General features: G+C 48.2%; 1 protein-coding gene across 2 annotated transcripts; it reads right to left on the bottom strand.

The window, feature by feature from the left end:
* Nucleotides 1–1,173: 1,173 nt before the first annotated feature.
* ERO1A (endoplasmic reticulum oxidoreductase 1 alpha) lies at nucleotides 1,174–24,148 on the bottom strand. 2 transcript variants are annotated; one of them, XM_040601473.1, is made up of 16 exons: nucleotides 24,003–24,148; nucleotides 15,541–15,660; nucleotides 13,882–13,965; nucleotides 11,881–11,919; nucleotides 11,328–11,401; nucleotides 11,162–11,235; nucleotides 10,563–10,683; nucleotides 9,796–9,833; nucleotides 8,564–8,572; nucleotides 7,595–7,621; nucleotides 7,332–7,424; nucleotides 5,194–5,440; nucleotides 4,367–4,436; nucleotides 3,892–3,978; nucleotides 3,232–3,365; nucleotides 1,174–1,606 (listed from the first exon to the last, which is right to left on the bottom strand). In XM_040601473.1, exons 1-16 carry the CDS (start codon nucleotides 24,108–24,110, stop codon nucleotides 1,546–1,548), a joined length of 1,386 nt encoding a protein of 461 aa, XP_040457407.1. In that variant the 5' UTR covers nucleotides 24,111–24,148; the 3' UTR covers nucleotides 1,174–1,545. The 2 variants fall into 2 exon arrangements, with proteins under 2 accessions (XP_040457407.1, XP_040457408.1); XM_040601474.1 differs by lacking the exon at nucleotides 24,003–24,148 and adding an exon at nucleotides 21,874–22,013.
* Between the last annotated feature and the right edge of the window lie 984 nt (nucleotides 24,149–25,132).

Below are 25,132 nucleotides of genomic sequence, written 5' to 3'. Positions count from 1 at the left end.
AGCAGCTCTCTGCCCTACTTCCCCAGCTGCTTGTCCTTGGAGTGGCAAAATTCAACTTCCCTTCAGCCACCGAGCAGCTCCGTGCCGCCTCTGAGGAGCAGCAGCCCCACAGCGGCTACGTCCTTTCCCTTTTTTAGCCCTGCCGTCTAGCAGCAGCAGGCAGGCGGGTCCCAAAAGAGGGCAAACATGCTGTCACAGGCTGGGGGGGACAGGCAGGATGACGGCTCCCGGCTTGCTGCAGGAGAGGCTGTAAGCAGTGCAGATGCTGCCCCACAGGCAGGTGTGGGGTGCGGAGGCACGGCCAGCCACTGGCTCTTCTCACCCTCTGAGGAGAGCAGGTGCCTTTGGGTGCCGGCTGGAAGCTGAGCGGCTTTGTGGGGCTCATAACTCAGCCCTGTTCGGTGCCACACAGGACCCCAGCCTGGTGGGGCTGGAAGGGACCTCTGGAGCTCACCCAGCCCAACCCCCTGCTCAAGCAGGGTCTCCTAGAGCGGGCTGCACAGCCCAGGCGGGTTTGGATGTCTCCAGAGAAGGAGACCCCACCGCCTCTCTGGGCGGCCCGGCCCAGCGCTCCGGCACCCTCACGGTAAAGACGTTTTTCCTCACATTCAGGTGGAACTCCCCGTGTTGCAGCGTGTGCCCGTTGCCCCTTGTCCTGGCGCTGGGCAGGGCTGGCTCTCTGTGGCAGAGCCGGCAGAAGATGGCTGCATTCACCCTGTGTCCACCTTCCCCTCATCGCACACCCCCCCCTCCTTCCAACAAGGGACCAAAGCCCAGCACCACCTTTCAGCAGCCTCACCGCGCGCAGGATGCCAGCCCCATTGCTTCACCGAGGTTCTAGCCCAGACAGAGGCACAAGGCTGGCCAAATGGCAACCAGCAGGGCTCCTCTCATGGCCTGCTTCAGGGGGCATCTCCCCCTGCCTTCAACCGGGAGGCAAGGACTGAAGCCTACAAAACACAGGCAGCACGGCGCTGCGGGGCTGCGGCCGCAGAGACCATCAGGAACAGCCAGGTGCCATAAGGGTGGTTCACCAGGATGAGGAAGGCACCCAGGTACTGCAACAGCCCTAGAGCTCAGGCAGCTGGTTTGTTGGTTTTTTTTTTTCCCCTCCTTTTCTTAGTGTAGAGACACTGTAAGCAAGAGGCTAGTTGGAATTATGGAGCAGACAAGGAATTTTCCCCAAATTTATTGGGTGTCATAGTTCTTGCCCTACCTCCAGCTCCTGAAGGCAAAGAGATGGGTCTAAGCCCTCAGAAGAGTACAGCAACATCCAAAGTTACTCAGAATGACCTTCCCCCATATAAATTTATATCTTAAAAAAAAAAAAAAAAAAAAGTGGAGACTGTATGTAGAATAACTTTTTCTTTCCTTGTAAAAAATATTTGTCATCAGCAGTTTGCAGACAATCAGGAAGAAGAGGTCCAGCAAGTGGTCTTCAGGGTGTAGTGGTTGGGAGAGAGATGGAAGGTGGTGTTTGTCCATTTTTAGAGAACCCAGAACAGCCAAGCCAGAAAACTTTCAGTCTCTCTTTCTCCAATGAATTCACCGCATATTGTGCAAGATGTTCCTGAAGTTTTCCAGTTCTCTGACGCTTGTTGAAATCCTGTGTGCAAGGAAAGCAAAAGGGAAACATTAGAGTAACACACACATCACACTTTATTTAAAATTCAAGGGAAAAGAAGTGCTATTGAGTAAAGCTTCAAACAGCTCCTGGGGAGAGAGACATCAGCTAAATCAGGTTCTGGTGATAACCTGGCCCTTCGCTAATTTCACAGATTTTTTGAAGCAAACACTGGAGAAACACAGTGGAACTGGATGTTACAGTGAGCACAGCAGTGATCAGACAAACCCATTAACTAGAGGTCAAGAAACAGACTAATATTATGAGCTGCGCAGGCAGGTCACAGTCTCCTTGTGATATAAGCTGGTTTCTGCTGAAGGCTCCTTTGAATCACCTACCTAGTTTTTCTTGCTGAATGCATTTTACCCCCAGAGCATCAGCAAGGATGCCAGCTTTGGCTCCGAGGATGTGGCCTGTGAGTACCTCTCCTACAAAGAGAGCTCTGCTCTTCCCAGCTGGGACAAGCTACTGGTTTAAGAAGGTTTTGAATAACCCAAATCGCTTTTGAAGGAGCAAAAGATGGAGGTCTGCTTTAAAATGCTCTTTTAATCCAGGTAGGCGGGACATGAGGTGGAAGCCTGAAAAAGAGCTGCCTGGCCCCTGTCTTTTCACACAGCAGAGGGCTTCCAGGTTAGAGTTTCAGCTGGGCAGCAGAGGTGGGAAGGGAAGACAGAAAAAGGCTTTTTGCCTGCCAGCCCCCAGCTTCCTCTGAAAGCAGACCTTCAGAGGGTCCATAAGTCTCCACGCTGCTTCCAAAGGCTGTGTTGACACAGCAAGAGAAAGGCAGAAGGAAGCCCAGCTCCTCTGGCGTGAGGGGAATGCAGCAGCCACGCTCAGGAGGGGAGCACCACAACAGTCCCAGGGAAGGGTGCTTTGGGCTGTTGCAGATTTGACGCACATTAAGGGTCTCCCTATTGCTGGCAATTCACACTGCAGAAGGTAACACCAGTAGGTCCAAAGTGAGACATAGCAGGTCCCCTGAGCTTCAGCATAGCAGCAACATCACTGGGAGAATCCTTTGTAAAAACCGTTTGCCAGAAACTCTGATCCATCACCACCATGAAGTGGTAACACATAACCAGAGTGTCTTGCTATTGCTGTTCCCTCCTCTAAAGGCCTCATTACCCCCCTCTTCTGCCAAAGCCTTTTCATCCAGCTCTCTGCAAGGGCTGGACTGATGGATTCCTGTTAAATGCAATCACCACAAACAGCTCTGGGAATGAACTGGTGGAAGCAAGCAGCTTGAAGGAGAGCTCTAAAGCGAGCACAGAACAAGAACAGCAACCTTTGTCTGGGGAACATGTGCTCCAAGGACGGACTCACAGTTTCTTAAAAATCACCAAATACAAATGCTTCCTTGAGTTCTTTACAGAAACATAAAGAAGTTGTTTTAAATTATTTCAACTGTTGCATGCCATATTATCATCATTTGATATTTGCGAGCTTCTTTGTGAGATATGACCAGAATGGGAGTGAACACCAATATTGCCAGTAAGATCTGTTGAAACTTAAACAGGATGTAATACAGCAGTATGTAGAAGCAAGAGGTGAGGGAGGGAGAAGGAGAAAAAAAAAAAAGAAAAAGAAAAAGAAAGTCTCAAACTCACCTTCCAAAGGCATTGAATAAGGCAACGATTTCTTGTCTGGTCAGCTGGAACCCATAGGAAGAGCTGCTTTCAGGTATCTTTTCTATGAGTTTTTCAGAAAAGAGGATCTTCAGCGCTGTACCCAAGCCCTGCGTCTGTGCGCAACAAACAAGATCATTTAACAGCTGGGGAGACATCCAGGGCCTGACTCACAAGTTTAACTTCCCTCCATCTTTGCAAAGATCCCTGTTAACATCATCTTAACAGAGCAGGACCTGGACTTGACTTAACACAGCTCAGGGAAGGGAGCAGAACACAGCCAAGATGCTTTATTTATTTATTTAGTATTCCTTGGGTAGCTCTGCTGTCACACAGATGCTTCCTGGCTAGGTTTGACCATGTGTAAACACCAGTGCCCATCTCCATGAACTCCCAGATTTACAGCACCCTCTGCCTCACTTGCCAGAGGCTCTGCACCCCCTCCCCTCTCTCAGGGAGCAGCTTAATCCATTTTTCCACTGGAAAGGGACACAGGCTTCCTCCTGCCTGAGCTAGGTACCAGCTCGAGCAGCCCTGATCTGTATCTAGGAGCTGACTGGTATCTAAGAACCACATCTAAGTGCCAGAGACCCATCAGATGAGGTGCATCCAGACATGTCTCCAGCTGCTGACAAAGCTTACCTGCAACTTCCCCCACAGGCGACATTTGAAACAGCCAACACAGTCCATTATCTTAGAAATATTCTTAAAGTGTAGCCTGAATTCCTCCTAGGGGAAGAGACATTCAAGTTGATCGTGGTTACACACTAATTAGGAGTTCTTCCATGTATTAATCCAAACCCAATAATGCATCAATCCTGGACTTCAAGCTAAATTCAGCAGGACTGAGTGAGGGAGATGCCTCCTGAAGTGGGGTCAATTCACCACTTGCCTTAAGGCACACTCAACTGTCTGTAGTTACCCACACCTGCCCAAACCATGCAGAAAGCTTTGCTTTCTTTTTTCACTTTCACTTTTTTGCTTTCTTTTGTATCGGAAATACCTGACCCAGTACCTTGAGCGTACTGGGGTCCCTTTCAGATCTAGTATTATCCCAGACACACCAGAAAACATGCTTTAGATAGCAAGAGTCCCAAAGGGTAGGGTGGCAAGTTACCTTTAGTTTAGCAGCTTCCCTTTTATTCCCCGCAAAGAATGAGTTTTCATTGAAATGCAGTGGGAAAGACCTGAAATAAAATGAAGAGTTTTAGCTCTCCACTGTTTGTTTGTATGGCTGAAGTCCAGCTCCGCAGAAGTACCTGGTCAGGTGTGCAAGTGAAACTGATAGGTGTTAGACACTGGGCATCTCTAGATGCATTTTAAGTGCAAGCTGCTTGTTTCTTACATCTCTTGAAGGCTCTCAGTTTTAGCTTGCATCTCACCCTGGAGACATTTTCAGCCATCACTCTATGGTTTATAAGCAATCGTAGTCTGTTTTCTAACAGATGTAAGCACTGAAGGCACAGGAGTGTGACAAGATCAGTTCAAGCACTGATCACATTAGGAGATACCCGTTTCCTTCTGGTTCCACTATCTTTGATTCTTCTTAGTCCAAATTCTGTCCAATAGCCCAAACTTCTGTTACCAACATGTTTAGAATTTTTTCTCTAGTCAAAACCACAAAGCCAGGGCTGGTATTCCACAGATGAGTCAAACAAGTAGCCAATTTCAGGGCTGACACGTAAGCCGTTATTAAATTCAATTCTGCTAAATCAAAGAGGCAGCCTAGACTATTAAACTGTGGGCCTAATTACTCTATTTTGCAATTTGAACACAGATACCAACGTACTCCCAGCAATACTATGCTACTGCACACATCATGCTGTCCCACCACAAGAAAGAACCCAGAACCTGCCTTTCTAGGCGCTTTAAGCGAAAGGTTAAGCACACTGAGAGATGCCAGGGTTGAAAGAGCCATCCTCCCCAGGTACTGAATGTAATTACTTGGCCAGATGGAGAATTTCCAGCAGTAAGTTTTTCACTTCTGCATCATGACTTCTGTTCCCTGTGTACAGCTGGAAACCTGGGCGCTCAAAGAACGGCAGCACTTTAGATAGGGCCCGCAGCTCTATCAGGTAGAGAAAATACAGGTTCTTGAGTCTTCTGGGACCTTCCCCTCTGGTGATGACTTCATCAAATCTCTGCTGGAACTCTGTAACATTGGGGCCCCATTTCTTCTCTGACCACGTTTCTGAGAGAGCAAAAGAAACCCAAGACGTGAGGCAGGTGGGTATAGTTGTGGTTCAACTGCTCCCACCGTCCCAAGCTGAACAGTGAAATGTAACTCTAATCAGGCAGAGCCAAGCTTTACAACAGTCCCAGCCCTTTCACCAACCACAAATTGTTCAAGAGTCGAGGGGCAACGCTTTTAACCAAACTCAAATTCCAAGGAATGCAGAACTCCTGCAGACCTTTGTCAGTTGGTTTAAAACATGACCCAGGCTTAGAGGCAAGAGCTAAAAATTGAGGCTGCCCATTTTAAACATAGTTTGAGTTGAGTTGAAACTCAGTTGAAGAGTTTCTCAGCAGGCAAAGTGATTGTTTCTGACCAGCAGTTCTACGTAAGCTGGTGATAGCTCAACATTTGTCTGCAAGTGAGGAGTCCCTTCACTCCTACCCACAAAAGCCACTGGCTTAACTGCAGAACTTGGAAGAGGGTCTCTGCTTTGGTCTAAGCATCTGCAGAGGCAGACAGTGCAGGCCTCCTGATCCCACCGCACTGGGAAGCAGCGTGGGGGCCAGAGGTTGGGAGGCTTCCTACTGAACAGGGACATCTTCATAGAATTCCTTCCGTTATGGAAAGGCAAGAACAAAAGCAGCCAAGGACCAGAGGAGACTGGCCCCTATTTTCCGTTATCAAGCCCGCAGGTTTCACAAAGAATATTTCTGTTTGCTCATCCTATCACGTAGTATTTTATGACTATAGAAAGTAGGTAGTGGAAGATATAATACAGCAAGCTGACATACAAAAATAAAAAATTAAAAAAGGGGAGAAGATTTATCTTCTAATTCACCAGTGGATCACCAGCCCAGCAGGAAAGGACTCCTTCTCAACTCTGATCTGAGGTCGGCTCTCTACAAGAGAACCACGGCACCTGCAGATAGAAATCCCTGCATGGATCAAGCTGAGGCAAGGAACACCTTCTCAGCACAGAGATCACCTTCTGTAGCCTTTCATAGCAGAAGCTATCCCTTTCTATGCACGCCAAAGACACTTACTTGGCTCTCTGTAGCCCACCTTATTTTCCTAATCCTCTCTGTAGTCCCAACTCACCTCTTGCCTTTAATTTTTCTCTTGTTATTCTATACCCCAACTCTAGCAGTCTCACTCACATCAAGGAGAGGCCTATGTGGGCTGTAGAGACTCAAGTATAATTACTTAGGTAAATCTGCATTATTTATCCAAATGCCAACGGCTATCTCTAGATCTGTACTTGAGTTTTGTAAGCTTTAGCATAATAAAGGTGGTAGGCTTGGTCTGCAGGTGCCACTCTAAACTACCATGGCTAAATCCTTCAGGAAGTCAGTGAGAACCTGCACCCCACGCTGCCAGAGTGGCATGCCACAGCCTCTGGCCACGCGAGACAGACGTTGCCCTCAATTTTCAGCCCCAGGGCTGAAATTTGGATTCTTCAGATAGCTACTTATGGACAAAGGCAAACAAAGGAAATGGAAACAGCACATGGAAATGGATTGAGGGTCTTTGGAAAGCCCAGCCACGCGTTTCCTTTCACAGTCTAGGTGAGATTACTGCTAAACTGACTGCCATAAAGACAGGCTAGGAAGGAACAGCCTTGATATGCAGTCAGAAACCCACTCCAAAATAACCTTGGAGGAAGAGCAGAAGGAATACGTGCTGGAAGTCTTGGTACAGAGCACAGTCCAGCCATTGTCAGACCTGAAGGCATGTGGTAACTGCATTTCTAATTCTGTTACACAACCTGTGTGCTGAGGGAGGGAAGGGAAGAGCGCAGAAGAAGGCTGAGCCCTGCTGGAACAGGCTCCAGCTAGCATTTAGCAGAGCCACAGAAGCGTCAATTTAGGACTGACACAGGAGAGCTAAGGCAGGAAGTAGCATTTACCTTGTAAAAGGTACCTGGCACTCAAATGGATGTTGATACTTGCATGGAGACCAGAAATGAGTTTGTAGAAAGCTCGTTTCTCTACACAGACACCTGAAAAGAAATGGGCATTTTAAGATACTAAAAGCATACGCTGAATTTTCTCCTCCTGGCTGTCAGACAGAAATCTAATCCCACTTGAGTGTGGCTAGTAACTCCCACCCGCTCCCTGGCCATTTTGGGTTCCTCCAAGGAAGAGGAACCAAGTTTGGAAGAAGGCTTACCTTTCAGCCACTTGTAAAACATATGCCCTGGAAACAAAAGGAAAACAAACACATCAGTTCGAGAGTACTGCCCAAGCCTGATGCCCTGAAACCACCTCTGATGCCAGCCTCCAGAAGGCCTCTGCCCACTCCAGTTTGCAGGAGGGGGGAAAGGAACATCAGAAGAGTGTGACCATAGTTTTCCTCCCCACCCTTCTGCCTGATTCTTCTATAACACAGCGTGGCAGTAGCTAAACATAGCACATGGTCTTTCCCACCCATCTCGGTGAGGGCTGACAGAAGCGCGGGGGAAACAAGGATCACTGATTGCATTTCTCTTCTGGCCAGGGTGGGGAAAGGGGTATTTTTATAAACCAAACAACCCACACAGTGCAACCAAGTGTGTGCAATCACACAAGATGGTGTTTCACACTACCCCTGCTACATGCTTGAAAGGAATCTGGAGAACATAAAATGACTTGAAGATAATTTGGAGACAAAATGACATGGCATATACACAAGCCCAGTGCTGCAGAGGGTGAGAAGCTCCATGGCATAGCCCTTCCCAGAAATGAGCCCTGCAGGGCCTAAGGGAGTTGGGCATCCAGCTCCTACCAGCTGTCAGAGGCTGTTAGGACTATGAGTCTTTTCAAAGCTCCAACCCGAGTGCTGCTTTCTCAGCGATAAAGCACTAAAAAAGAAAACCACAATGCAAGTCCTGTTCCTGAAGTTCAGTGACTACCTTCAAACAGGACTTGTACTCTCAAAAAACTGCTGGGCCTCCACACAAGGATGGGCTGGCCTCAGGGACAGGGAGCTCAAAGGGCTCTCCCCACAGGGTCCTGAACACAGCAGAACTTTCAGACAACTTCCGATTTGTCCATATAATGATTTTGCTAACCAGGTGCATTATCTAACAGTACAGCTCATGACAGCATGATAAAGACACCACTTTGTTTCAGTTATCAGTAAAAACAGAGTGCCACTCACCTCCATCATCTGATGAAAAAAAGCACAAGTGGTGGAGGGAGAGAAAAGAGGAGACAAAAGTTACACATGACCAAAATTAAACTCCAAAGCGCAAGCATTAAGATTGCTCTGTTAATCTGCTCTGACAAGAGAATGAGCCTCTCCAGGGAGGTTTAGAAGTGTTCTGAATACATCATCTCAAACTGTAGCAGCGAACATATCAGATGAGCAATGCTACTGAATAACCTGACCAACACAGGAAAGATCAATATTTGCAACAGAAGTAAAACCACCACACAGCTGAAGCAAAGACCAGAAAACAAGGGACATAAATATCTACCTCTGCCAGAGATCTCCTGTATGATCTCCGACAAGATACTCAAAGACCCAATCCCTGCTTCCTGCGGTTTATTAGTCACTTGCAACAACTCTGGCAGGTATCAGGTCAGATCCTTCAATTTCATGTCCTCCTGCTTCCTCATCTGCAAAACAGCAGTCCTTCCCCCTCCCCTCAATGTACCTGTGCAATGGCATTCAGCTCTTGCCCTAAACAATCGAGGTGGTCAAGGGAAGCACTGATATTTTAAAGGACATTGTACATTTCCTTCAGTGCTGCTGCTGAAGTGCCACTCCTTTGCACAAGGGTCAAGGGAGGGGGGAAAGCACCTACACAGTTTTGGGGAAAAAAGATCACCCCAGAGGGTACTGCTGGAGCAGTGTTGAGGCCAAACAGATGGGGAGTGAGGCTGATGATGTTCTAGATGCTGGGCAGGATGGGGCACCAGGAGACGTGGGGGCTCTTAGCAGCCTTGGGCAAGAAGCTCTTACGCTTCCAAAACCCTTCCCTGCTTTCATGTACACCATCTAGCCTTAGCCTCTGGGACAGAGTTGCTCTTACGGGATGGTTTCCAGAGAGGATCCCAGCTGGTTTCTCATTTCAGACCATCACAGTCAGGTTGGCACTGCCAAGTACAGAAACCAGGCACCCAGGAGGAACTCAGGGCTCAGTCCTGCTCCCAGTCCCTCCAAAGCTCGCATTTCTTCTAGGAGCGGAGAATCAGACTTTCTTTCTCTGATGGATGCTAGAAAGCCACCCTTCCAGGTGCCCTTGCATTAGCCATAAAATTCTACACTTGATCAAGAGCTATAATGTACTACTTATTCAGTAGAAGTAGCTCAGAGAGCATTTACTGTTCCTGAACCTAGGATCAGTACACTACTAAATGACTTAGTGAGATAAATAAATGACTCACCTCTACCAGGTGCCAAAGGTCTTTTTACATTCTGAGGCCTAAAAGGAAATAAAACAATAATTTAAATAACATATGTAAATAAGTTACTGTCTCCTTGCTGTGTGGCACTGGTTTTGCACAAGTAGTTACTTCTCTGCAATGAAATAGCCTAAAGAGATCCAAGAACGCCTTCTGTGCTTTGGCTTTGCTCAGACAGGAAAAGGATAGAGCAAAACGTGGCTTTCTCTGGTTTTAGGAGGGGGTTCTTTTTCTTTCTTTAGAAAAAAACAGCTAGGAAAACTCAAGTGTCTACGAAGGTGCTAATGGACATCATTCCGTGGCCTTGGTGCAACGTGATACATTAGTACAAACGGGGAGGAAATCCCTAGAGAGACCACAGCAGGCAGGACCACAGACCAATGCCCACCGCTGCACCAGCCCCAGAAGTACCCACAGCATGCAGCCAGGGAAGAGAGCTCACCTCACCCATGCAACGGCCAGGGAGGACGGCACTGTGTGTCCAGGACAGCATCACACAAGATATGTGCAGCCTCTGCTGTCTCACCACACTGCAGGGCTTGCATCGGTGAGCCATGGTACAAAGAACAGCCAAGCGGGCTCATGGGGCAGCCACACGGCTTGTCCCCTCCTCTGACAGCCCACACTGCAGGAGTGTTGCAGCAAAAGCAGGACAATGGGGATTAGTGGATCAGCTAAAGCTCACGCAGCCCCTCTACAAAAAAATCAGGGCCTGCAGGCTTGTGGAACCTGTCTCCCAAAACACCTACTTGAAGCAGTTTTCTTCATAAATACTGTTCCAAATTTTCCAGGCATCCGGTCCTTTGTAGCCAGTATAGCGTTCAGGATTCAGGAGTAAATCCACATACTCCGCATCAGGAGAATAGATGTCTGTGAAGCAGAGCACTGGGTCAGTGACAAAAGAAATGCTGAAGGAAAATGACATCTTCCAAGGCTGACCCAGCCACCCCTTTGCATACTGAACAGTCTTGCCAGCAGAGACCAGTTCATCCCTCTCCAGAGGCAGGTGCGTAATATTTGCTACACATCAACCCATTGTGGCAGAGCAAAGCTCTCCAGCCTTCAGAGCTATCGGAGTGCAAGGCCACTGATGGCAAAGCAAACTCTGAGCATGCTCCACCCAAGCTGCTAACTTGCTGAACACAGCAAGACCCTGACGAGCAACAAAGCTGTCAGAAACATTTGCATCATATTATTTTCAGATTACTGAGAGCAGGGCAGAAAAAAAAGAGACGAAATGCTATATATGCTCCAGGTTTGCTGAAATATTACACATTGGCCTGAAAGTTCTGCAGAGGTGCTTAAAAATCCCATTACAAGACTTGTCAGATCTAAGAGGTCCCCATACCATCAGCTTCGCAGAAGCTGTCTGAAGAGTCATCGTGCAGTGTCCACTGGAGCACAGCTTGCTGGGTTTCCTCACTGCAAAGAAAGTGGAAAGAGACTATCAGAAAGAGCGCTGATGGCTAGGTTTCCCTCAAGAGAAGTAAGGATTGTGGAAAAAGAAGTCAAACCTCAAAGAGCCATCAACAGCTCCAAGTCTCTTGGCTTCCTCACATTCTTCAAGGTTATTGGCTCCTTCAGAATACTGGGTTGAAAAGCAAAGGGGTGGGGAGAGAGGAGCATTAAAAAACAGTTTTTCTGCTGTTATAATTCTGCCTTTAATGCACTAACCAGGTTAAGCATCAGAAACACTTTTATGATTCATCCCACCCTGTATTTCCACAGGATGTCTGCAGATATCCAGAGGCTCATGCAATTGCAGTAGCTGTTGCTGGGACACACAGCGGCCTCTGGTACTGCCGTAGTAGGGTTTTGTGCCTGACAATACCTGCTCTTGGAGAAGTCTGCTGAACTGCTCTGTGTTAGTGGAGGGGAATACCTGACTTCAGGACAGCCACCTCAAAGGCTCTATACATGCCAAACACTTGAAGAGGGTAAAAATTTAGCCACAAAGTACATCCTGACACAAATCCTGCCCATCTGATCAAGGCAGCTTTTATCAGCTGCAGTGACACAAAGCCAGTCCTATAAGCTGCATCATTTTGCACACACAGACACACCTACCTTGTAACTTCCAGACCTGATGCCATCAGGGACTTCGTCCTGAAAGACAAAATTGAGCATGTGCTACATGTAGGGCTGATGAGGCTTTCAGCCTAATCTTTGAGAAAGATTAGGAAGGTTACCACAGTTTCTAGAAGTTAGAAGGTAATCAAAGCACTCAGCTCAGCTTACAATGGATCCCACATTCTGGCTCCTCCACAGACTAAGGTTAAGCAATAGTCTTGGCATTTTATTTTGATTTTTCGCAAGACTCCTCAAAAGGTCAGCAGCCTTCCACAGATGCTACGTCAGGTTATATTTTGCTTACCCAAGCACCAGGTTGAGGAAGCCAACATAAACTTCAGAGGAGCTGGAGTTGCCTCTGACCAGCTGATGTCTGATATCCTGTCTCCTGGTGATGTTGGCATTCCTGGCCAGAGCCCAGGCACCTCCTCAGATATTGCATCGACCACCCCTTTTACACGTCATCCAAAAACCTCCCTTTTAACATTCCATCACATAATGTCAGGCCTGCCAGCCCCACACAACCTGAGCAGTATGCACAAGAATCAGGCCCTAAATTCTCCTCAACTTCCATTTCCTCCATCAGTAGGAAGGCAATAAAACCACTTTGGCACTGCAGGAGCAAATACTATGATGCCAAATAGCACAGGAAGTGAAAAAATAAGCAATGAATAAGAGTAATTTTTGTCACTTTTGGAGTGAAACGGACCCAAATGAAAATACCTAAAACCAGCAGTGACAGTCAGTTCTTAAAATAAGAACAATGTCTAGCTAAAACTAACATAACTGTAATATTACTCTGTCACACTGGTCATAATCATTAGCAAACCCATCCTTTTTAAGGAAAAAAAGAAGTATTTAAAAAAAATGTAGGATTATTAAGAAAAAAATCATCATTCCATTTTGGGTCCATAATAGGTGCTTTCTGAAGACTAGGGAAGCAAAGAACACTCATTTGAGGGGTAGGGTAGCTGCTGAGAAGACAGATGAACTTAACGTACGTATCCGAATTTATGTGACAGGTGATGCTCGCACACACACCTGTACCAGATTCCTTCAGGGTGTCATGTCAACTTAGACAGGTTCTTTTCAGCCAACAGCTACCCTGTACCAGGTTACCACAGAGCTGCCAGGTGACGGGGGCAGACATCTGCTTCACTGCACCATACTTTCAATCAGACAGAAATATAAACCAGTGAGTTAGAAACACACATGCAAGTAGGGTGAGGAGGCCTCTTCCGTTGAGAGCACTCACGGCACTGCCGGCATGGCATACCCCTGCGTGCCGTTAGCACACAAACTGCTCGAGAGAGAAGTGAGAGGGTAAGACAGGCTGTTTGTTGCTGGCTGAGAACCCACAAAGCCAGGCTGGGTGGCACTTTCTCCACCTCTATCGACCCAGTAACCAAGTTCTGATTCACTTTCTCATTCCCTTCTTTTCAGGCTGACACCTGCAGTCAAGATGGTTTCTTTTAGCTCAGATAACAAAACTTTTTTGTCCAGGATACAGGGACAAGAGCATTTGCTTTTGTACCGGGAAACAGAGGACTCAAAGAGCCATTTCACATCGAGAGAGAGAGAGGGGGCTGGAGAGGGCCTAGTCATATTCGTCAGCCAAAGCCGCAAATTACAGTGTAGCTCATGCGTCAACAGGGCAAATATCCTGGCAATTAACACAAGAGGCACTTCTTGTAACAACAGTGGATTTACCCAAAAAACATCTCACTATCATCAAAAATAAAAGAGGGATCAGACAAGTTTTTGGCCATTCACAGAGGGTCAGCTATTAAAAGCCTAGCCTTTCTTTAAACTTCCATAATTTAGCATTTTGGCCTTTCTCATGGATACCAGTATTACTGCACCTACGAAAGCTCCATCACAGCTACAGTTCTGCTATAGCTACAATAATGCTAAGAGTACGTCATTTGCTGGCTTCTTCCTCTTGGTCTGCAAAAGCCAAACACAGAAGAGCTGTAACAGAACAGGTTTGGTACTTACAGATGGGCAGGGCTTTACGGCACAGTCTCGTATTCCACAGTGACTGTTCTCATTCCAAAAAGGACAAGGTTTCTTTAGGTTTACCTACAAGTAACATATTAGCCTGTTACACATTTCCTCCATGCAACTAAGCCCATCTTCCACACCCCAGTTTACTGACACACATCTTCAGCGCCTTAGCACAAGGTTTCAGACAACAGACCTTAGTGCAAGGTCAAGTGCAGTCAGAGTGGAAACAGATGGTGTTATTTATCTTAGAGTTGATCATACTCATTCACTTGTCTCATATGAGATGTGGGCACCCAGATGGCCTGGCCAGGACTGCTTGTGGTAACACAGAAGACAGGACACAAGCCACCAATTCTTAATCACATCCCAAGACTCCCGTTGAGCAATGACAAACTGGGTTTTGGCCAGGTGGTTTGTACCCTTCAGGAGCCAACAGCTACTATGGGGCAATCTTTGGCCTTGGAATACTGCTCACTTCATTCTCCATGAATCTTCGGTGGAAGTTTGCTCCCCATTGATTTTGTTTCCTTGTTTGGGGCAGCTTAGGACTACAGCCTGCCTCTCTGTTAGAGGAACAGAAGGATGTGCTGAAGCCTTGCTGCCACCCCCCTGCAGCCAGGGTGCAGGCCTTCTGCTGTCAAGTCACCTGTGTTCTGGACTTGTTAGTGTGCAAGACTTCTGGGCTTGACAGGAACAATTAATTCCTTTGTGTTTACTAGATTGATTGCTATTGCTCATGCCCTTGTTATCAGTGCAGGTGATTCTTTTAATCCTTGCTTTGCTGTTTCTTCCGGTGCTTTCACACATGGACATCTCCATTCATGCTCCATTCAGACCAACCTTAGTATTTGCATTACAAATCCCAACACTGGGAGGGGAAAGGACATTAACTTCTTTGACAAATCCTACTCTTTCTCTTCTGTGAGCTGGCATCAAGTATTGTTCTTCCAAAACAATTAACAGTTAACGAGATGTTGTTGGTTTGATAAAGACGGGGAGCAGGGAAAAAGCAGTGATTTTATCTATGCACCTGTTCTGGTTTGCAGTGCAGTGAAGTTGGGAACTTTTAGAACTGTTCTTACAGAAGAGTAAATACTCTTATTTATTTATTTTTGTCTGTGGAAACAATCAGGCAACAATCACTGTTAAGTATCTGTATGCAACAGGTAAAATACTGCTCCACGACCCAAGCACACTCAGACAAGTCCCACATGTAGTCATATACATGCAGTCTCACCGAATGGGAGCAGAATCCATCCAGTGATGAAGGTCTGGCAGTAACAACCCTCCATTCACCTGTAGGTCTGGTGACTAAACCAGGTTTTCCACATCAATGGGGACACACTGTGAATACCCTCATTATGCAATGCAGCTCTCTGGTCATCAACAGTTTTGAGCCACAGCTCAACAAAAGAAGTTACTTCATTTTTCTACTGCTTAAGAGGGAAAAATGCATTAAAAAAAGTATCTTTAAAACTGTATGCATCTTATAAGCATGTTGTACCACATCAAGATTCTCCTGCATTCTTAACAGATCAGGATTAAAATGCAGGTAACTAACTTTAAAGAGATCAGCAATAATTTCAAGGGAGATTAAAAAAAAAAAAAGCAGCACACAAAAGAAATACAATTCTTGCATGAGAAAATTACCTTATAGTATCTAAAATAGTCACTTTCCAGAAGTTCATTCAGTCTAGGAAAAAGCTTGTAGTTGTTGAAGGCATCAATGGTTTCCACATCACAGGTGCAGTCATCTAAATGACCAGTAACCTGTTGGATTAAAAAAAACCAAAACATACTGAACACTAACAACTTCACCAGTACTTTTTAACACTGCAGACAATGAAAAAAAAAACAAAAAAACCTATTTTCTTTCCTTTTACCAGTCAGTCAACTAGGTAAGTGTAACCTGAATTAAACAACATCAAACCAGACTGCTAATTTGTCAGAGAACTTTTGATGCACCCTTTAGGATGGGTCCTCTACTTGTTGCTCGGGGACAGGCAGTTTTGTTTGGGAACACTTTAACACACATTGATATATTAGAATTCACTGATGTCAGAGTAATAGGCATCAGATGGACGCTTCCATCTCTAAAAAGCAGATATGACAGGCACATTCAACTAGACGTCACACAGCCCTTGTCCACATACCAGACACAGTTGTGGAGATCACAGATGTTTCCAGGGCCACCTCCAGCAAGAAGCTGGATATGGGCTGCTGTAACAGCTGTGAGCCACCTATATGCCCAGCTCAGGTTCCTGTTTGAGACTAGCCTCAGGATGTCAGGGCTGCAGGATGGCATACAGGTGAAAGCTGGCATTTGCATAAGGGACCAGTTCGGCAACAACAATGCCACTAAAGATTACAGCACTCAAAGAAAGTCCTTGTAGTTAATCAACTTCGCTGAAGCCATTTTTTTGATACAATCAGATTCACAACTGCAACAGTCTCTCTCCTTGCCTCAGAGCCATTTAGCAATTTGTTCTAAATCTGATGTAGAAAGCCAATGCTTCTTGCATCATCCTGAACAACTCAACAAACTGTGCAAACCCTGGAGAAAAAAGTTTTTTATTAAAAAAAAAAAAAGTAGTACAAATGCAGCCATGGCTTTCTGACACATAGATTACTGTCTGGATGACAGAGTTGCCAACACAGAAGTAGTTTTGCTTCCCCTGCATGTCTGATGAGTGCTCAGGGACATTATAGAATCATAGAATTGTTTAGGTTGGAAGAGACCCTTAAGATCATCAGGTCCAACTGTTAACCCAGCACTGCCAAGCCCACCACTAAACCCTGTCCCCAAGCGCCATGTCTACACAGCTTTTGAATATTTCCAGGGATGGTGACTCCACCACTTCCCTGGGCAGCCTGCGCCAGTGATTGACAACCCTTTTGGTGAAGGCTACTTTTCCCCAATATCCAGTCTAAACCTCCCCATGTGCAAGTTGAGGTCATTTCTTCTTGTTCTATCACTTGTTACCTGGGAGAAGAGACTGCCCCCCACCTTCACTACAACCTCCTTTCAGGAAGCTGTAGAGCACAATAAGTTAAGCCAGTTTTTTACCCAGGGAACAGTACACCTGTCCAAGCCATGAGCAGCCAGTTTCTCCAGAACGCTGTGGGAAATGGTGCTAAAGGCTTTACTAAAATCCAGGTAGACAATATCCACAGCCTTTCCCTCACCCACTAAGAGGGTCACCCTGCCATAGAAGGAGATCAGGGCAGTCAAGCAGGATGGGTCTTTCACAAACTCATGCTGATGGCACCTGATCGCCTGGCTGTCCTGTACATCCCACGTGATGGCACTCAGGATGGTTGGCTCCATAACCTTCCTCAGCACTGAGGTCTGGCTGACAGGCCTGTAGTTCCCTGGATCCTCCTTCTGCCCCTTCCTATAGATGGGCATCACATTGGCTAACCTCCAGTCAACTGGGAGCTCCCTGGTTAGGCAGGAACTGTTGATAAATGATGGAGACCAGCTTGGTGAACACTCCCACCAGCTTCCTCAGTACCTTGGGGTGGATCTCATCCCATCACCCCGACAAAAATCAAGTCTTAATACTCACTCACTCTCAACACCACACCAAGGATTTTTTCTGGATGTTGATATAGCAACACATGGCAAGCTGTCATTCCCCAGTATAAATTCAGGGGTTTAAGATGAGAGAGTTGTTCTAAGTTGATATTGCTGATTTATAAAGCAAAGAATGGGATGTTTGCCACAGCTTGTGATAAGAAAGCCTCTTACCGCTTCTGTCCCAGAAAGCCTACAAAGCCCTGGTAGCAGACAGCACAGAAGCGATGTCCTCCCCACTACACTGTTCTAGGGGGTTACGTGCAATCTCTGCCTTCTCTCTGTGCACAGGAAAGCTGGAAGCAGGGACAGGCAGAATAAGCCTGGAAAGACCGGCACAGGCAGATCCTGTGAAGTGCAACAGAGCACACTGCTGAGTGGCAACTCCCCAGGGGAGGCCAGGAACAAACAAGCAGGTAGGGGATGTACAAGGCCTAAGAAGGTGCTGAATTGTATTTAAGGGGCTCCCCCTTTTCCTACTTTTAAAGCACTCAACCAGCCTAAGGGTTGCTGAACGCTGTGGGACAGCAAACAGAAGCAGGTATCACCCTCCATGCAGAAAAAGCAGCAGATGACCAAAGCCACAGGCATCTCTGCAATCAGACCCAGGAAAGCGAGTAAAATCCTGCAAGCCTCAAGAAAAAGCTTCGCTGAATCCAAAGCAGAGGTGCTACTCCAGCCTTCACAATTAGAGCAAAATATATTGTGTACAGAGAGAAAAACAGCACCACGTGAGAAACATGAGCCACCTGCCTTGACGCATTTCCGGAGAGCCCTCAGATAATTCAACAAGACCTACACATCGACTTACATAAAGCATTATAATTACTACTGTGGAAATGAAGCTCCCTACCCTCCTTCTTGCAAGGAGGGCAGAAATGGAGCACTTGCCCTCAGAGCACATAGTCTGAAATGGGGAGGGGGTGGTGGTGGGGAAATAGCCTGGATTAAGCACAGAGCACCTTAAAGGCAAGGGCAAGTTTCTTCCTGCCACCCTGGACAGAGGTGAAAGGAATCCTGGTGCTAGCCCCCAGACTACTCTACAGCCCAAATCAGCACTTTGGAAACAGCTTTTTTTCAAAAGGGCTTTGATATTTTGGGCTTAGCCACACTGATTTGAGAGGGAGTGAAGGGAAATCAATCAGAGCATGCCAGAATGCCCTGCTCCACTTGAGCAAATCATTCTTGTTAAGGCACCATGATTTGGAGGCTCACTTCTATTTCTAGTGTTCACATTGAAGCCCACCGCATCACCCTCACACATGTACTGCATTCTGTCATGCATATTGCATGGCAATGAAGGTTAACAGCATAGTAATTAAGCTTTCCACTAGCCTGAATCACCCCTGTAAAAAAGCCAGCAACAATTCGCTAATCCAGTTACCCAATTTAAAGCTGTTTCAAAATTAGGAAGGGGGAAAAAAACCCAAACAGATCACAACAACAACAAGAAAAAAAACAACCCACTAACCACATTTTTTATTTCCTGGAAACTTGCCATCATTTGAGGCAGGCAGCTTTTAGACCCATTCTATAAGTGGCCTACAAAAAGATCTGTGAATAATCTTCAGCTGCTCTCTGTATCCACACTAGACAAACATGTCACACCAAGGCAATGACACCCCTGTAAGAGGTAACACTGGAGCACCCAGTAAGCCCTCAACTGAAACAGGACGCACCATTTGCACCAGGCCTGTCTTTGCTATATCTAGCGACCAATTCAAGCCAGAACCAACCTGACAAAACATCATCCTGAAAATAACCCAGAGTGAAGCACTGCAGATGCTCCCACAGCTCTCAGGAGTAGATGGGGGCCGTACTTTGGAGATCTCCTAACATCCACTGCTCAGTTTAGAAAAGCACTGGTAGGAAGATTAGCCACAATGCCACCAACAACATGCCTACGAGGGCAGCACAGAGGGGAAATGCTGGGGAAAACATGAGCTCTGCTCAAATCAGAGAGAAAACTCCTTCTTCCTCCAAGGATTTCAGTCAGACTGTGCAGAAACAGGCAATTTCCCTAGCCTGCACACAGCTAATCAGGTATCACTGGCCTGCTTACCTTCTTGCTCTGCCTCCTAAGCCACCAGGCTGCTGAGAAAAAAGCTCAGCCAGGCATGGTGATACCACCTGTATGTGCCCAACCTACCGGAGTTCACAGCTGAAGGGGTACAGAAGACAGCATCAAGAGCCAAGTCTCCTCAGAGACCAAGATGAAAGCCCCAGTGATGCTACCACCAAACAGCACTGACCCACTTTAAGACATAGGGCAGCAGGCAGTATCAGACCACTCAGCAGGGCATGGTCTTCATCCCAATTTCCCTCTTGCTCTGTGACAGCCTGCTACCCCAGAACCAGTTTCTTTCAGCCCTGTATGCAGCCAGACTCACTTTTTTTGTATTTCAATTCCTGCTGTCAGAGCAGTTGAGCCACAGCATGTGTCAAACATGCCCTGCAATGGGTGGTGCCTTAAAACACTTTCCCTCCACCTCCCTAAAGTATTTATCTACATCCTCAGCCTGTAATAATTAGAACAGTTGTTTAAGATTAAACAGAAATTGATCCAGCCCCAAACATGTGCCATGTGCTTGCTGGCATCTGTGAATCACGGAGCTGAGCAGCAGCAGCAGCAATGGGTTTCACTCCACCCAGCATGAGACCGACAGGCAGGGCTGGGTTTGCCCAGCAGATAGAGATGCAAGGGAGCTGCTGGTGGGACAGGAATGACACAAGTGACACTGGCTGCTGAGTAAGCACTGAGGAAGGCATTTGGCTGGCCCTCCACAACAGCCGCTCTCAATCCCTTAACACTGACACACTGACGTACCCACCTCATATGCATAACACAGGTTGAAACACCACCACACGTGGACTGTGTAATCCTTGGGACTGGCCTTTGTTTCATCTTCCTTTACTACCCTCCCAGGCTCCCGTAGTCTGCTCTTCCCTGCACTGCTGGTCTGTCTCTCCCCAACTCTTTCTGCTTTCCTCAGTGTCACTGAAATGTCCCCTGGGCAGTGGATTTAGGGCTTTCTTCTCTTGCTACATGTTCCATCCCAGACCCATACACCACCATCTACTGCGCGGCTGGGCAAGAAAGGCAGCAAACTTTTCTGCATTTCCCACTTGCAGCTAAAATAGGGCACAGGGAAGGGAATAAGTGACGGCTGAGGCTGGAGGGAACCTCTAGAAGTGATCTTGTCCAATCCCCCTGCTCAAGCAGGGCCACCTAGAGCTGGTTGCCCAGGATCATGTTTAGATGGTTTCTGAATAACCTCAAGGAGGGAAACTCCACAACGTCCCTGTGTGATCTCTGCCAGTGCTTGGTCACCCTCACAGTAAACTAGTATTATCTGATGTTCAGATGGACCCTCCTGTGTTTCAGTTTGTGCCCGTTGTCCTTTGTCCTGTCACTAGGCATCAGGCTTTTTTCAGAACCTGGCTCCTTTTTTGCCCCCCTCCTTTAGGTATTTACACACATTCATAAGATCCCCCTGAGCCATCTTTCTTCTAGGCTAAACAGTCCCTGCTCTCTCAGCCTTTCCTCATAGGAGGGATGTTCCAGTCCCTTCATCACCCTTGTGTCCCTTCACGTGACTGGCTCCAGCATATCTATGTCTCTCTTGTACCAAGGAGCCCAGAACTGGACCCAGCACCTCAGGTGCAGCCTCACCACTGCCACACAGAGCAGAAGGATCCCCTCTCTTGTGGTAATGTGGGGCCTTGCACCCTTCTGTATTTCTTTGGTAGTTCCAACTCAAGCTCAAGGTGAAATGCTACAGTGGCCAAGGAGTTGCTTTTAGCCTGTACCAACTTCACTGGCAGCTGCCTGCTTTTCTAGACAAGCCACACCAGTCCCAGGCTGATGACAAGCAGATGCTTTCCCTACTAGCCCAGAAGAAACTTCCTTGCAGTCACCCCACACAAGTGACTTGTGGCTCTGCTTGTAGCACTTGCTCCAGCTAGTTCTCCCTTCCATCCTTGCCAGCACACTTTAAGCAAGGAGCAGGCAGCCAGGAGAGGACAGTCACGCGCAGCACCTGACCTGAAGCAGTATATGCCAGCCCAGGTGCTTTCTCCCCCATCCTTCACCCAGAAAACAAGGACTGTGGCTGCTGGAGCTCACCAAGAAGCAAATCTTGTGTGAGAGCCTCAGGATGGCGTTAAACCACAGAGGGGAAGTGCTGTCAGATGGCACGTCCAAGCATCTGCTAGCAAAGAAGGATCTGCAGCTGCTCTGCACTTAGAAAGTACCTTTCGAGCCACCCCAGAGAGATCAGGAACTGTGCTAGGTATGAATTCCTGCCCTGGAGGCTGTTGGGTGAACATCAATTTAACAAGAACGCAAGAGTGGCTTGAAAGTGTGTTCAGGTAACAACAAGGTACCTCTCAGTGCCCAGACTCACCCCTAATGATGGCATACTGGCCACAGAAACACCCCCGAAGGAAACCAGCCCTCTGCCAGGCCGGAAACTTCATCAAAATCCCAGTCTGCCAAACACCCGCAGCGCATCCTTAATGCAACTACATCAGTCTGTAAACAACAAATGAGCAATAATTAATAGGAACACATAGAACTGATTCATGGCTGACTAAAGCATTAATACAAACAGGAATATCTGGGTGGGGGATGAGCTGTCTGTAAAGTTCGAGGGAACTCCGATATCGAAATGTTATTCAGCACTAATGAGACAGATTGGAAAGCAGAAAGAGTATGTGAAACTTCAGCATTTTTAGTAACAGATGGATGTTTCTAATGAAAGTTTCAGGACTGGTTAGCAACCTCTCCAAGCAATTGAGGAGCTAAAATAACAGTAAAAAAAAGCAGGTGAGGCATTGCTCTTAGCAGTACAAACAGATAAGACTGCAACACCCATTCCAGAATTACGGCTCACTTAAGTCAGCATTTGAAATATTGCTAGAGCAAGCAGTCTCAAAAGCAGCCCTTGTCAGCTGTCCCAGTGCAGGCTGATACACAAATCAAAGCTCTTCCACTCACCCTACAACAAGGTTTCTTAATCTGACAAGCTCGTAAGACAGCAAGAGATGGTTCACAGGAGGAAGCCAAAAGCTATACCCAGGCCTTCAAGTATGTAAGGGGAGGTAAAACATATCATTTAAGGCTTGCCCTATATTTTATTTGGTGGTAAATAAAAACCACTAGACCAGTTCTGCACAAGATGATCAGATTATTTTTTTTTTTACAAAAAGATGAGGCAGCCCTCATTACCTGAGGTGGTTTTTATAAGGTTAAGTGGTTAGTAAGGCTGAGAAATGCCACCCTACATAACACACTTTCCCAAAGGCAATAAAGTCTGGAAAAAAAATCTTGAACCTGAACACTTATATTGAAAACTAAACCAAAGCATATGCTACTCCATAAACAAGAAGTGCATTGCAACAAACAGTGTAAAAAGTACGCCAGTTCCTCCTACCCAAGGAAAAAAGCCTGCGAGTCACTACTATACCAACTCATTTAGTGGTTTGGGCTTCTTACCCCATACCACACTCTTGACTCAGATTTCAATCCTTAGGAGACAAACTTCAACTACAGAGGAAGCGTACGTGCAAAACCCCTATAGAGATGCAGAACTGACACACATTTTGCAATTCTTTACCAGCATACCTTGTATTTACCATTTCCACACAACACACAATTCCAAAAATGAAGTGTCAAGACTCATCCAGAGCATAAAGTCAACGCCAAGCACAGAACTGCATTTGTTTTCTTTCTCCACTCTCAATTTCTCACTCACATTTAAGCACTATAATGTTAATACAGCAAGAATAGGCTTTACAGTAGCTTCCTTTTAAGAAGTTCACTATGTGCATTGTATCATCACTGCTCCTTGATCTCAGATATTCAAAGTTAAGTCAAAAGGAATCTGCATAGTGACTGTTCCCCCAAAATCCAGCTCCTTGGTCTCACCTCTTGGTTGACTGTACCAAGTTCCCTTCATCACTGTACATTAACAGAAAGTGCACCAAGTGCACCAGGCCAGACAGTATCATGCCTGGCACAAGGGGAATTAATCCTGGAAGAGCTTTAACAAGCAGGGCAGCCCAGCTCACCCCTGGGCATGGTAGGGTAGGGTAGCAGGCACCTGCTGCAATCACACTCTCCTGGAGAGCAGTTGGGAGGAACAGCAAAGGCAGACCTGCAGGAGGAGGGATGAGGTAGCTCCCAGGCATTGGAGTAACACACATCCCTGACGCAGCTGACAAGAGGCACCTGGGTGGTTTGGGAAGACCTGCATCCCCAGCTGAAACACTCACCTTTCCTGCTAGGGGCAGGGAGAGAATACAGTTAAGAAGGCAAGGAAGAGGACACGGGGCTGCTCAGTCGGCAGAAGTCACCCCCTGAGTCCCTTTGCTCTAGACACCTCCCAGCAGGTTTCCCGATGCTCGGAGAGGAGCCGAGGCGCTGAGGCACCGGCGCCCAGCGGTGCCCACGGAAGGGCCACCCGCCCCGAGGGCAGGAGCCCCAGCCCCACGCAGAGCGCCGCCGCCGGCCCCGTTCCCCAGCAGAGCCCACCTGGCAGAAGCAGCGTCGCTCCGCCGCTCCAGGCGGCCCGCAAGACACCACCGGCAGTAGCAGAGCAGCGAGCCCCAGCACCCGCAGCACCCCGCTGCCCGCCGCCATCTCGCCACGCCAGCACCGCCGCTGCCGGCTGAAGAAGCCGCGCACCGCACCGCACCGCCCCTCGCCGGGGGCGCGGCCGCCGCCGGCTACGCGCAGCGCCGCACGCAGCAGGGCCCGGCCCGGCCCGGCCCGCGGGGCTGCCGGCAGCGGAAGGGCGTCCGGGCCCTCGCCGGGCAGCGGGGAGGCGGCCCGGGAAGGCTGCCCAACTTCTCGCCCGCGGTGACTCACTTGTGCCGGGACAGGGTGGCCCTGCCGGGAGGTGGGCGAAAGCCAGCCCGCGGTCAGAGCCCGCGCCCGCAAAGGTGCTGCTGACCCAAGGCCCTCGGCAGCGGCCGGGCACTGCGGTGTGGGCGCTGTCCCGGGTCTGCCTGCCGTGCCAGCGCAGCAATCGGCCCGGCGTCCCGGGGGACACCTGTGGCCCAGGTCCACCTGCTCCGGGCAGTGCCTGGGAACTCCCCGGCCCGCGCGGGGCGAGGGGCGGCAGCTGGCCCCGCGGTGGGGCGGGGCCCGTGAGGGCACGCTGCCGGTCTCCGAGAGCGGGCGGGCAGCGCAGCGCCAGAGGGAACAGCCCCCGGCCTGCCGCGGCCCATCGTGCCCCGCTTTCTCACAGGCCCACGGGCCTTTTGTACTGGCCCCGGCTGCGCAAGGGACACGTCCAGCTTCTGCACCTGCAGGCAGCCGCTGCTCCTTAAGCCATAAACTACTAACAGCCAGCACTGAAAACAAATCCTTGCGGATTCCGCTAATAGCGTTTTTAACCAGGCCATAACCTAGTGACCCGGCTTTTCTGTTGATGGTCTCAAAACTCCCATTCGGCTTAGGCCCGGGGCAGCGGCTGCGAGAGGGAACCCTCACACGGCAGCCGAGGAGAGGAGCCGCGGGGGGCTGCTGAGGAGGCTCGGCCTGGCTGACACCCGCGCCAGACACCGCGGGCCACGCGTGTGCGCACGGGCGCACGTATACACACCCGCAGATAAGCACAGGCCCCCACCGTGTGCGCGGGGGCCGGCCCCTACCCACAG

This window comes from Falco naumanni, chromosome 7 (assembly GCF_017639655.2).
Source record: "Falco naumanni isolate bFalNau1 chromosome 7, bFalNau1.pat, whole genome shotgun sequence".
In the NCBI taxonomy this organism is placed as follows: Eukaryota; Metazoa; Chordata; class Aves; order Falconiformes; family Falconidae; genus Falco; species Falco naumanni.
This window is presented reverse-complemented; position numbering and strand designations above follow the sequence as displayed.